The sequence below is a fragment of the Selaginella moellendorffii genome, unplaced genomic scaffold (assembly GCF_000143415.4).
Source record: "Selaginella moellendorffii unplaced genomic scaffold, v1.0 SELMOscaffold_38, whole genome shotgun sequence".
NCBI lineage: Eukaryota > Viridiplantae > Streptophyta > Lycopodiopsida > Selaginellales > Selaginellaceae > Selaginella > Selaginella moellendorffii.
This window is the reverse complement of record NW_003314299.1, coordinates 1,415,974-1,427,669: the sequence shown is the minus strand read 5'-3', so window position 1 is coordinate 1,427,669 and position 11,696 is coordinate 1,415,974. Positions and strand designations below refer to the sequence as shown.

General features: G+C 46.0%; 3 protein-coding genes across 4 annotated transcripts; 2 read left to right on the top strand and 1 right to left on the bottom strand.

Annotated features, from left to right (window-relative positions):
- The first annotated feature begins 12 nt into the window (after positions 1 to 12).
- Positions 13 to 2,005, top strand: LOC9658994 (F-box protein FBW2). The gene is made up of 2 exons (XM_002978789.2): positions 13 to 438; positions 777 to 2,005. Exons 1-2 carry the CDS (start codon positions 26 to 28, stop codon positions 1,351 to 1,353), a joined length of 990 nt encoding a protein of 329 aa, XP_002978835.2. The 5' UTR covers positions 13 to 25; the 3' UTR covers positions 1,354 to 2,005.
- Positions 2,006 to 2,706: 701 nt separating this feature from the next.
- LOC9658672 (myosin-1) lies at positions 2,707 to 8,642 on the top strand. The gene is made up of 23 exons (XM_024683590.1): positions 2,707 to 3,744; positions 3,803 to 3,904; positions 3,958 to 4,101; positions 4,174 to 4,333; positions 4,390 to 4,417; positions 4,473 to 4,638; positions 4,694 to 4,757; positions 4,828 to 4,841; positions 4,897 to 4,981; positions 5,034 to 5,137; positions 5,191 to 5,329; positions 5,384 to 5,502; positions 5,562 to 5,714; positions 5,766 to 5,855; positions 5,904 to 5,981; positions 6,031 to 6,189; positions 6,237 to 6,407; positions 6,457 to 6,662; positions 6,720 to 6,858; positions 6,911 to 7,040; positions 7,098 to 7,478; positions 7,536 to 7,681; positions 7,773 to 8,642. The coding sequence occupies exons 1-23, from the start codon at positions 3,250 to 3,252 to the stop codon at positions 8,544 to 8,546; spliced, it is 4,047 nt and encodes a 1,348-aa protein (XP_024539358.1). The 5' UTR covers positions 2,707 to 3,249; the 3' UTR covers positions 8,547 to 8,642.
- A 63-nt stretch (positions 8,643 to 8,705) lies between these two features.
- Positions 8,706 to 10,477, bottom strand: LOC9658671 (auxin transporter-like protein 2). 2 transcript variants are annotated; one of them, XM_024683588.1, is made up of 8 exons: positions 10,371 to 10,477; positions 10,130 to 10,318; positions 9,951 to 10,063; positions 9,703 to 9,886; positions 9,552 to 9,649; positions 9,290 to 9,497; positions 8,984 to 9,241; positions 8,706 to 8,928 (listed from the first exon to the last, which is right to left on the bottom strand). In XM_024683588.1, exons 1-8 carry the CDS (start codon positions 10,455 to 10,457, stop codon positions 8,746 to 8,748), a joined length of 1,320 nt encoding a protein of 439 aa, XP_024539356.1. In that variant the 5' UTR covers positions 10,458 to 10,477; the 3' UTR covers positions 8,706 to 8,745. The 2 variants fall into 2 exon arrangements, with proteins under 2 accessions (XP_024539356.1, XP_024539355.1); XM_024683587.1 differs by having other exon boundaries at positions 8,984 to 9,497.
- Positions 10,478 to 11,696: the final 1,219 nt, after the last annotated feature.

Genomic DNA, 11,696 nt, shown 5'->3' with positions numbered 1-11,696 from the left:
TCCCCGCTTACATCGTGTCGTGGCGATGGCGATGGCGATGGCAATGCCAATGGAGGTGGAGATGGAGATGGAGCGCGGCAGCGCTGAAATTTGCAGCGGCGGCTCCTCCTCGGCGCTGCTAGCACCGAGCGTCAGCGATGGGGGCGTCGCGGCGCAGTGGTCGGAGATGCTGCCGGAAGCCCTGGCCAGGATTTTCGCTGTTCTTCCGCTCGAGGAGCGAATGCGGAGCGTCCCGGTGGTTTGCAAGGCGTGGCGCAAGGCGGCGATGGATCCGACGTGCTGGAGGGTTGTGGATTTGCACGAATGGAGCCGGCTCATGCCCTGGGAGGTAATCCACAGGATGGTCCAGCTCGTTGTGGAGCGCAGCGGAGGCGGCCTCGAGGAGCTCTCGGTCTGTCGGCTCGCCAACGACGAGCCAGTGGATTACATCGCCAAGAGGTTCTTTCTTTTTCTCCCCTCTTATTTCATTGTCTTGTGTGTTCTTGGGTTTCTTTAGCTTGTTTCTTTGCTCTTTGCTTTGCTAGTGATTGTCTCGCAAAAAACCAAATTCCGTTAGGTCTCTGGCATTGATTTTCCGATTGCTCATTGCATAGATAACGCTTCCCGGTGAGAGATAAGCAAACGGCCCTGACCTCTTCCTGGTTCGTTTGAGTCGCTTTGCATGGAATTTGCATGGTTTTGTAGGAACCAGCAATGGTTTTTAAAGAAACTTCTCTCTGCCAGGGCCTGGATGCTATTGACATGAATGGTTTTCTATACATTCTTTGGCCTTGCAGGGGTCATGGGTTGAAAGTTCTTCGCATACCATTCTGCCAAGTCACGGACGGCTGCATTGCCAACATCGCCCCCAGCTTGAGCAGGATAACTCACTTGGACATCAGCGGCTGCACAGCGATCTCCAAGACGGCGCTCGCGCAGATCGGCCGCTCCTGCAAGTCGCTCGCGCGCCTCGACCGCAACATGTCCTTTTTCTTCCAGACCAACAACTTGGTGGCCGAGGAGTATGACGACGAGGCGCTGGCCATCGCCGCACACATGCCGCTGCTGAGACACCTCGAGCTCTGCTACGGATCGCTCACGAACTCGGGGCTGGCCGCGATACTGGACAAGTGCAAGAGCCTGGACTTTCTCGATCTGAGGGGCTGCATGAACTTGACGATCGACGGGGCCATGGCCGAGCGGTGCCGGAAGATCAGAGTCATCTACAACATCAAGTTCAATGACCAGTTCCAGATGCTCGACCTGTACGACGACATGTCCGACGTGCACTACTCGGACGATGGCTGGGATATCGAGGAATGGTACTCGAGCTCGGATGAGATTGACGATGTTCTTCCCTGCGAGATGTGGTGAGCGACGGGGGGAGAGCGAGTGCGGCAGAAGCAGCGCTCGCAACGAGGCTCTCCAGGCTTTAAACTCGTCTATCAGGGAGGACACACAGGACAGGAAAAACACACATAGCTATAAGCTATCTTACAGGAGGACTCAGGGTTCAGGGAGGAGGGGAAAGGACTTCCTCCTTGGTTGTAGAGTTTTTATTTTCTTCTTTCTTCTGCTAGGTGCTGCTGCTGCTACCGCCGCCGCTGCTCAGCTCGAAGTTATGGCTCCCTCTCTGTGCGGTATCTCCTTGGAGCGGTATCCAATTCAGGTACCCGATTCAAAGCTCTTGAGAAATTCGCAGGTTGTCAAGCAGGATTGATTGACACGGGGGGAAAGTATAGCTAGAGAGGAAAGAAACTCTCAAGAACAGTGCCTCTCGCAGTTTGGAGGAGATAGATGATCATATCAGGGAAAGCCAAATCCGGCTTTGGCGGAAGAATCGAAGATGGAGTAAAGACAGACAAAAGAGTCCACAGGAAGAAGAAAATTCAATCCAATCAAATCAAACCAAGTCCCTGGCCGTAAAGGAAAAGCCCATTCTTTTTTTCTTTCTTTTTTCTTTCTTTTTTGTCTTTCTCACACACCCTGTTGTAATATGAAATAGCTTACCTCTTGTTTTTTTTTTTCTCTAAAATTTTTGTTTGTACTGGAAGCTCTCAGGACAGGGAAAATCTCCGTAGAGTGGATTTGTACCGTGTGGTTCTGGGAAAGTTGTGCAGTGGTGTAAGTTGGAAAGAAAAATGTGTGTGAAACGATGGTTATTGGCCCCTGATAGGTGGCTATAAAACACTAGGGTTTTATGACCAGTGTCCCTTCATGGAAGAAAAGTTTTGCGTGTGACTTTGGAGTCCTACATTTTTAAGGGCCGCCACCTTTCCTAGACCAGGGTGGTTTCCTTTACCTGACAGATAGAGATGCATTGATCCGGGGCTCGAATCTCGTGAGCACTGGGATTCGATTCGCATCCTCGTGTAGATTCTTCCAAGGTTGAAAAGAATAGTCTTTTTACTAAATTTTTGGGTGGCTACGTGCGCGATGTGGAGCCAGGGGACATGATGCCACTACTTTTGTTGTGTTACTGGATCCTTCTATATGCGTGGAATGAAATCGATCTAGTAGGCGTCGTGCCAGGATTCGAGCTCTGGACGTGGCCAGCCAGTTGGATAGCGTCAAAACTTTCCCGCGCAGCGCTGTCCGCCCATCGGACGGCAGGGGCAGCCTGGATTCTGACGAGGGGCCAATCGACGACGGGGATGGCACTGGTGCCCTAATATATCATAACATTGGATGCCTACGTGGCGGGGCCGGGAGCGTTGGATACTGGAATCCTAGGGCCGGGCATGCGATGCTCGGATTTTCTTCCAGCAACAGAGGGAAAAAAAGAATTTATGCGTTTTGCGTCGTCAGGGAATGCGGCAGTGATGTGAGCGCCTTCCTCGACCGGATCGCCCTCCAAGATCGGTGCGCGTGTCAGATCTCGCGCGCTAGCTCCAGCGAGCAGCTTCGCGGAGTGGATCTCTCCAGCGCCGCGCTCAATCGGTGAGTTCTTCATCGTCCAAGGGTTTCGACTGGGATTGCGGCGGGGCGATCCCTAGGCGGCAGGGTAGCATCCGGATTCGTTTCACGGTCGAAATTTCGATCGGCGATCTGTAGGAGCTGGTGCATGAGGGATTGGATTATCCATGGTCCGGGATAGATGCACAGCACAGGCGCGATTAGAGAATGTGGTCCGCGGCTATTCCGTTTTGCTGGGAGATTTGGGAGGGACAGGGATTTCCTCGTCGGGCCAGCGGAAGAGAGTGACTGAAACACGTCCGCGAGGATTGGATTGGGGTTTGAGAGGCAAGATCAGGTGAGCGATATAGAATCATGGCTCTACGCAGCACGCTAGAGGAGATTTTGGAATCGTTGAAAAGATCGGATGAGAAGCCCAAGGATTTCCCTCCGGCATTGCCTCAGCGGCCAACTTCCAGAGGTCGGCTACCCTCCTCCTTACGTGGTGGTAGAAAGAGTTTGGATGGTATTATCCGTCAAGCAACCGCGACAAAGCCTGTGGAAAGTACCAATGAGCAAACACCGGCGATCCACGAAAATGGCAATGGAGTAGAGCACAAGGATGGCAATGACACTGGCGTGGAGAGCAAGAACAATGGTGTTGATTCGTGCATGGACGTAGAAACACAGCATGAGAAGAAAGAGTACGATCTCGTGGAAAGAGATTCAGCTTATGAGTCAGCTGAGGATCTGGTTGGCGAGGACGGAGACTCGATAGAAGAGAAGGCGATTCCCGCCGTTCCAGTGGCAGCGATTGTGGAAAGCAGGACAAATGCGCGCAAGCGGTGGAGGGAAGACGCTTTAAAGAAGGTGAGTATTTCCTTTTTCTTTTCACCTTTCCTGTATGAATTATTTAGTTTTCTGGCAGAATTCACGAGTCTGGTGTAGATCCACAGAAGGAGAATGGATTCTGGGAACTCTTCAAGCTGTCGGAGATGCGAGTCCTGTCATTTCTGTTCTGGATGGACAGGTGAGTCGGAGATATTATCATTGTACTTAATAAGTTTTTTATTTTTTATGCAGGTTATAAAAGCGGAAACATCCATGGTTCTTCCCGCTAATCCTGACATTCTTGAAGGGATAGATGATCTTATTCAACTGAGCTACTTGAACGAACCAGCAGTTCTTCACAATTTGAAATACCGCTACAGCCAAGGTTTTATTTATGTGAGTTGATTCTCGTATTCTCGTTTCTCTTTTCAGTTGATTGGCTTATAATCGTATTTCTTATTCATACAGACCAAAGCTGGACCAGTTCTTATCGCCATCAACCCATTTAAAAAAGTTCCAATCTATTCATCCGAGTATATTGACATGTTTCGACAGCATGGTTCAAAAGCCGGTCTTAGTCCTCACGTCTATGCTACTGCTGACAGTGCTTACAAGGAGATGATAACAGGTATAGTGGTAGTTTTGATCTTGAATCTGAGAAGGTAAAACTTATTCTGATTTCAGCTGGACTAAATCAATCCATTATCATCAGGTAACGATTATCTACATGTATTTTACTGGTTTTCTTATACTTGCTATGCCTGCAGTGGTGAAAGTGGGGCCGGCAAAACTGAGACTGCGAAGATTGCAATGCAGTATTTAGCTGCCCTTGGAGGTGGAGGAGGTGTGGAAAATGAAATACTGGAAACTAATCCGATTTTGGAAGCTTTTGGGAATGCGAAGACACTTCGCAATAACAATTCTAGTCGTTTTGTGAGTGAGCGAAAATTTTAGACTATTTTAACTGATTCTGTCAATTGTTGTGCAGGGAAAGCTCATTGATATTTTCTTTGATAGCGCCGGCAAAATTTGTGGTGCAAAAATTCAGACATGTAAGTCTTTTTACTCTATCCTCGCATTTTTTGTTATTTGTAATTTCTAAGGTGCTCTTGGTTCTTGCAGACTTACTTGAGAAGGTAACAAACTTCCTCTATTCAAAACAGTTGCTAATCTTAATAATTTGCTCTAAAGTCTAGAGTCGTACATCAAGCACCAGGTGAAAGGTCATACCATGTGTTTTACCAGCTGTGTGCTGGGGCAGACGCTGGCATGCGAGGTAAACCATAATTTTTTCAGGTGGAAGCATGTAACATATTTCGTGTGTGCAGATCGTTTGAAACTAAGACATGCCTCCGATTATCATTTCTTAAATCAAGGGAAATGTCTTGCTATTGAGAACGTCGATGACGCAGGACAATTTCACCGTATGCTGGTTAGCTTTCAAAATCACGTGTTTTTCTAGTCTTCTAAAATTTTTCTGTTTAGAATGCGATGAACACTGTTCAAATAAATCAAGAAGATCAAGAAAAGGCGTTCAAAATGCTCGCAGCGGTACTTTGGCTGGGAAATGTTGCATTTTCCATCATCGACAACGAAAACCACGTCACTGTAACCAATGACGAAGGTGAGAAGACTATTTTATGCATCGATATTTCATTTACTGATATCCTTAAGGCAGCTATTCAAGTGGCAGCATCTTTGCTGGAATGTGGTGCTCTTGATCTTATTCAAGCACTCTGTACTCGAAAGATCCGTGCAAGAAATGAGGACATTGTGCAGAAGCTCACTTACCCACAGGTCAGGTACCTCTTCTAGCATTGAAATGCACTTACAAGACGGCCTTTTTTTCAACTCAGGCTGTTGACGCGAGAGACGCTTTGGCGAAGGCTTTATATGCAAGCTTATTCGATTGGCTGGTAGAAAGGATAAATATTTCAATGGAAGCTGGCAAGAAGCGTACTGGAAAAACCATCAGCATTCTAGATATCTACGGTTTTGAGTCCTTTCAGGTCGGTGCGCTAGTTTTAGTTTTCGCGATTTTACTGAGTTTTCTACTGCAGAGTAATAGTTTTGAGCAACTTTGCATAAACTATGCAAATGAAAGATTACAGCAACATTTCAACCGCCACCTGTTCAAACTCGAGCAAGAGGTAGAAGTTTTTGCGCTTTTCAACGAAGTAAATAATCTTGTAATTCAGGAGTATTCAGCAGAAGGCATTGATTGGACGAGGGTCGAATTTGTTGACAATCAAGAATGTTTAGACTTGATAGAAAAGGTACGTTCAATTCCCGTCGGTATCAATCCCAGATCATTCTCTTCTTCAGAGACCACTTGGGCTTATTTCTCTGCTCGACGAGGAATGCACATTTCCACAGTCAACTGAGATTTCATTGGCGATGAAATTGAGCAAGCATCTGTCAAAGAACAGTCATTTTAAAGCTGAAAGGGATACGGGATTCACCATACGTCATTATGCTGGAGAGGTAAATTCTTGTAGTTCTTTCCTGACGAGGATTGACTCTTTCTTCAGGTAACATACAGTACATCCGGAATAATGGAGAAAAATAGGGATTTACTTCACACAGATATTCTTGAGCTTTTGTCATCGTGTAAGAGCTCGCTAAGTCGTGCATTTTCTGCAAAAAAGGGCGAGGGATTTAGAAAAGAATCGCAAAAGCAAAGCGTGTCAACAAAATTCAAGGTGGTGTATCTTAGAGGCTTAGTGTTACTGAATTTTCCTTTCTTTTCAGGGTCAATTGTTTAGGCTACTACAGAGGCTGGAAAATACGTCCCCGCATTTTATACGTTGTGTAAAACCAAACGCCTATCAACTACCAGACAATTTTGAACAAGATCTTGTACTTCAACAGCTCCGCTGTTGTGGCGTTTTAGAGGTAGTGAGAATTACAAGGTCTGGCTATCCTTCGCGTCATTTGCACCAGCATTTCGCTGACAGGTATTTTCATATTCTGCCATTCACTTGATAGCCTTGGCTCTGAATATTTTCTTTCAGATTCAGAATCATGCTCCAGAAACAGGCTTCCGATACTCGTGATGCTTTGAGTGTCTGTATTTCTATATTGCAGCACTTCAATGTGTCCCCAGAGACATACCAAGTTGGTCTAACAAAGCTGTTCTTCCGCTCTGGCCAGGTATTTTACTGCTGGTTTATGTTTCCTGCTCTAACATTTTATAAAACTGCAGATTGCAGTGCTAGAAGAGAAAAGAACGCGTACGCTGAACGGTATCGTTGGCGCTCAAGCTTTGTACAGAGGTTACCGAGCTAGACTGTACTTCAAGCGTTTGCGTAGATCAACGGTTCTATGGCAATCTCGTAAGCCTCGTTTTGTCGACTCTATTTTGTCACTGTGCTCACTTGTTTGACATGCAGTGGTCAGAGGGATGCAAGTGAGAGCTATGTTCAAGAAGCTAAAGCAAAGGCACCGTGCTGCTATATTCATCCAGAAGCACGTGAAGGGTATATTTTCTCGTGCGTCTTACAAGGACTTGTTACGAAGGCACCATGCTACTCTTACAATTCAAAGGCATTTCAAAGGGCTCGTTGCAAGAAACGAATTAAGGAGATTAAAAAGACGAAACGTAGCTGCTGTCACCATTCAAAAACGAGTTAGAGGCACCCGGGAAAGGAGGCGTTATACGAGACTGAAGCAGCAGAACCAAGCAGCGATCTCTATTCAAAAACATATCAAGGGCCGTAAATCCCGAAGGAATTACAAGCAAAAACAAGAGAGAGTTATTCGCGTCCAGTCAGGTAAATGCATGTTATCAATTCTACGTGTACTTTTTGTTACAATGCTCTATTCCTCAGTTACGAGGAGGTGGCTGGCAAAGAGAGCTTACAATCTTCAGAAACAACAACTGAGTTCCTCTTCAAAGGAAATCCCTGTACAGTCGGTAGAACAAAGCATTGTAGCGGAAAATGTGGCAGTAAAAAGCGCCAGCGACAGCCTGAAGGTATGGAGTTCCTTTCTCTCTTTTTCTTTTGTTTGCCTGTCCTCGTTTTTCTTTTGACTTTTGATGACATGCATGCTCCTTGCGTGCGCAGATCGTGGATTCTGGTCACGAGAACAGAGCACTGGCAGCGGAGCTCTTAGCATGGAAGCAGCGCGCTCTTGTAGCGGAGCAAGCGGTGTGGGACAAGGACGTGGAGAACGCGGCAATGGTCCACAAGCTCCAGCAGTACGAGCAGCGGTGGTCCGAGTACGAGGCCAGGATGAACGCCATGGAGGAGGTGTGGCAGAAACAGATGACGTCCTTGCAGCAGAGCCTTGCGGCCGCAAAGAGGAGCCTCACCAGCGAAGATCCCGTCCCTGTCGCGCTCCCGGCGAAATCCGACGACTCCGTCCAGCAGCAAAACTCGAACTTTAGCAGGGATCGAGCTTCCCGGCCGGCGCTGCCAGCGGAGGAGTTCGAGTGGGAGGAATCCGCGACGTCGGTGACGCCCGAGCCGGGATTCATCACCGCCAGCACCACGGCTACTTCGAACCAGACTTCGTCGGACAACCACAGTAACTTCCCGCGAGATTTTGACGCTGGGAAATCGGTGGTGGGGCAGCTGGTGAAGGAGTACGAGCACAGGACGCAGGTTTTCAATGACGATGCCGATTTCTTGGTGGAGGTGAAGTCGGGCCAAGTGGAGGCCAACTTGAGCCCGGAGGACGAGCTCAAGAAGCTCAAGCACAGGTTTGACGTGTGGAAGAAGGATTTCAAGGGGCGATTGAGAGAGACGAAGGTGATACTCCAGAAGCTGTCTCATGTGGACGAGGAGAGATCCAGGAAGCACAAGTCATGGTGGAGCAGCAGAAGAGCTAACCAGTAAATAAATAATGAATCATAAAAAAAAGTAATGTAATCTTCTTGTTTGGAAGAAGAATTTAAAAGATTTTGGTATGTGCCATGATGTTACAGCTTTCAATAGTTTTTCTTTTTAAGTTAAAAATTAATTAATTACTTAAAATTAAATAAAAACACAACAAGATTAAAAATGTCAATCTATTCTATAATATATAAAAACAATGCTATCCTCTCTTGCAGTTGTAACATTTAGTAAAGAGGCCAACTTGATGCACTTGATTAGCTATGGCGACGATGTTTGCCCATAGCCCAAACCCGCTCATAAACAGCATCCACAACACAATGCCAAGGTTGATGCTCAAGATCGTTTCCCATCTTAGCAAACAGAAGTGCTTGTCCACAATGCTCTGGAATATTGTCAAATCATATACTAATGTAGCGAAGATAAAGCACAGGACTTACAGCTTCTGAGGCGCGCTTCCAAAACGTGAAGATGTAAGCGCTGCATGGAAGGATATGCTGGCCCCAGGTTGCAAACAGGGCAACCGATATGGGAGTTGAAAGCCCGAAAAACGGGAATGCAAGAGCTGCCACCCATATCACTAGGAACACTGGAACCCTCACAAGGATGCGCTTTCCAAAGCTTGGCGAGTTGTGGACTTTGAAGAGCTTCTCAAAGATCAGGTAGATTGGCAGCGTGAAAATGCCAAACACTACAAACTGTTCACAAACATTCCAGATAAGCGGAGGTTTTTCCAAGGCTCTTGCCTGATGTAGAAGCAGGAGGATCACTGCAGCGTCACGGAAGATCGACTTTGGGAGTAGAGCTATGGCGTTGGCCTGTTTGAGGAGCTTATCCCCAAATCTCCAGAACAAGCTCATGGTGGGGATTAATGAGACCAATCCAGTGTAAACCATTCCAAAGAGCCACGGCAATTTGTATTCCTCTGGCTTCCACATCGCATCCATAATCTCCCTTAAAGAAAGCAACTAGAATTCGATAAACGAAAGAAACTCTTTTGATACTCACACAGGGATAGCCTCCGTGCCCAAAGCTATGAAATTCGTCATAGGAATGAAGTACTCTGAGAACTCCCGAGGGGAAAACGGCCTGTTAACATCTGGAATCTAATACCACAAAGAAAATAAAAATATTTGGGAGTTCCAATCGATCGACTTGCCTCTTTATGCACAATTCCTGCGATGATCAGATAGAATGCCGTGTATATAGTCGCGATAACACCAAGAAATGACCATGCTCGATAGTTTTGAGCCGATGGCGTAAACACTGACAAGGAAAAGATACCACCAAAGATCAAAGCCCAGGTTCTCTTGTCAAGGCTGTCATTCATGTAGAACACGATGCTGCCGGCACAAGTAGAAAATCATCTTGCTCACACCACACAATGTACTGCTCTTGGGAACTTACTTGCTGGATGCGAGAATTTCCACAGTGGCTATGGTGCCCAGTGTTCCAATGTTGAAAAAGAGTGACACTCGCTCCCACCATTTACCCATGAGGCCTCCCAGCACCTCGTGAAGCTATGTAGAAGAGCAAAGAGATGGAATTGTCCATCCATATAATAGAGAATCTTGGGACGAGATCACCTGAATAGTGTGATTGTCAAATCGATGCGGGTCTCGTTTCTGGGCGACTTTCTTGTATTCCAAGTAGAGAAGATTCGTGGTGTAGCCACTCCACCATCCAATGCAAAGATGTACAAATTGAACCACAATTGCAGAAGGCAGGCCTGCTTGTGCCCACGAGTGAGGAATCGTAAGAAGCAACTCTGCAATCTTTTAAGGAATCCCACCATGAGAATTAAAAAAAGTAATATGAATCACATACCTTTGTGGAGCAAATGTTAAGCCAGGCATCAAATGTTGAGCCTCCATCCCAGAGGAGATTCCCCAGCCTCCCGCATTCCATCGCCATGTCCAAATGTGGTCACGGTCATAAACTTAGTTATTCCATTTTAGTTTTCTCTTTTCAAGAATTTTTAATGGGAAGATACTCATAAAATATGATAATAGTTTTAATATATAATATTGTGATGGCCAAGTGTATGGCTATGATGCCATATACTAATATTAGTATAGTGGGAAGTCAAATTGATTTTAATTTGGACTATTTGTTCTTGTATATAAGTTAAAGTTTTTAGGCTAATTGATATGCATATTTTCTATATTCCCTTTCTATATTCCAAGCACTTACATTAGTGGAGGTTAAAGGCATTTTTCTTTGTCCCTGAGGAGTGTTTGGATTTGGGATTTTAGTTTAAATATAACTTTTGCATCGTTTCAATCTAATTTTTTCCATTCCTTTTTTTTTGTTTTTCCCTTTCAGAATTTCGGTTTAGATCTAGCTTTTCCATTGTCTAAATCTCCTTTTCTTTCCAGTTCTTTCTCATTTCCCTTCTTTTGCTCTTTCCTTTTCATTCATCTTCATGGTAAAGTAGTAGTCTCCTTTTCTGACTCTGGAGTAGCAGTTGGTGCAATTACTTGATGCTATGTGATTGCAATTGAACAACCAAACTCAATTGATAGCAGCATTCACAGCATGTGGTACAACTCCTCCTGCTTTTGGTGCCAATCCTTGCATTCGGCCGGAGTTCTTTCATGGGAATCCTAGGGATGATGTGTCCCATTGGTTTGATCACTTCACAGTGATTGCTATATATCATTCTTGGGATGATGCTCATCATTTGCGTGAGTTTTTTACATGTCTCCAAGGGACAGCGCTGCAGTGGTATAATGGTTTGAGCATAGCCACTCGTGGGGATTGGAGTGTTCTTCTGGACGTCTTCAAACACGCATTCAGACATGCTGACGATTGTGATGATGCTTTCCAGCAATTGCATCATCTTCGTCAAAAGCCATTTGAGTTGATGATGCAATTTGGCGTTTGTTTCCAAAGCTTCTTGCTTCGTATGGAGCCAAATATGTTGGAGCGGATCAAACTTGGAATGTTATGGCCAGCACTTCCTCAAGATCTTGTTAGACTTGTGCATGCATTTACTCCAGCCACCTGTGAGACACAAAATCTCTAGGCCCCAAAGTGGAGCCGAAAGGGTGCCACGTGGTAGTGGCCGAAGCAAAAGCCAAACGAGTGTAACACGTTTAGACTAAAAGGCTCTGACTTGAGAGGTTGAGAGCGGGAGTGGAACTCCCAACG

Excerpts from the sequence above, each read along its gene's own strand:
- LOC9658671 (XM_024683587.1), bottom strand. The coding sequence starts at position 10,457 with ATGGCGATGGAATGCGGGAGGCTGGGGAATCTCCTCTGGGATGGAGGC. Across the intron at positions 10,319-10,370 it reads TTAACATTTGCTCCACAAAG|ATTGCAGAGTTGCTTCTTAC; the intron begins GTATGTGATTCA and ends ATTCCTTAAAAG. Across the intron at positions 10,064-10,129 it reads TTGACAATCACACTATTCAG|CTTCACGAGGTGCTGGGAGG; the intron begins GTGATCTCGTCC and ends TCTTCTACATAG.
- LOC9658672 (XM_024683590.1), top strand. The coding sequence starts at position 3,250 with ATGGCTCTACGCAGCACGCTAGAGGAGATTTTGGAATCGTTGAAAAGA. Across the intron at positions 4,418-4,472 it reads AATCAATCCATTATCATCAG|TGGTGAAAGTGGGGCCGGCA; the intron begins GTAACGATTATC and ends CTATGCCTGCAG. Across the intron at positions 7,041-7,097 it reads AACGGTTCTATGGCAATCTC|TGGTCAGAGGGATGCAAGTG; the intron begins GTAAGCCTCGTT and ends TTTGACATGCAG.
- LOC9658994 (XM_002978789.2), top strand. The coding sequence starts at position 26 with ATGGCGATGGCGATGGCAATGCCAATGGAGGTGGAGATGGAGATGGAG. Across the intron at positions 439-776 it reads GTGGATTACATCGCCAAGAG|GGGTCATGGGTTGAAAGTTC; the intron begins GTTCTTTCTTTT and ends TTGGCCTTGCAG.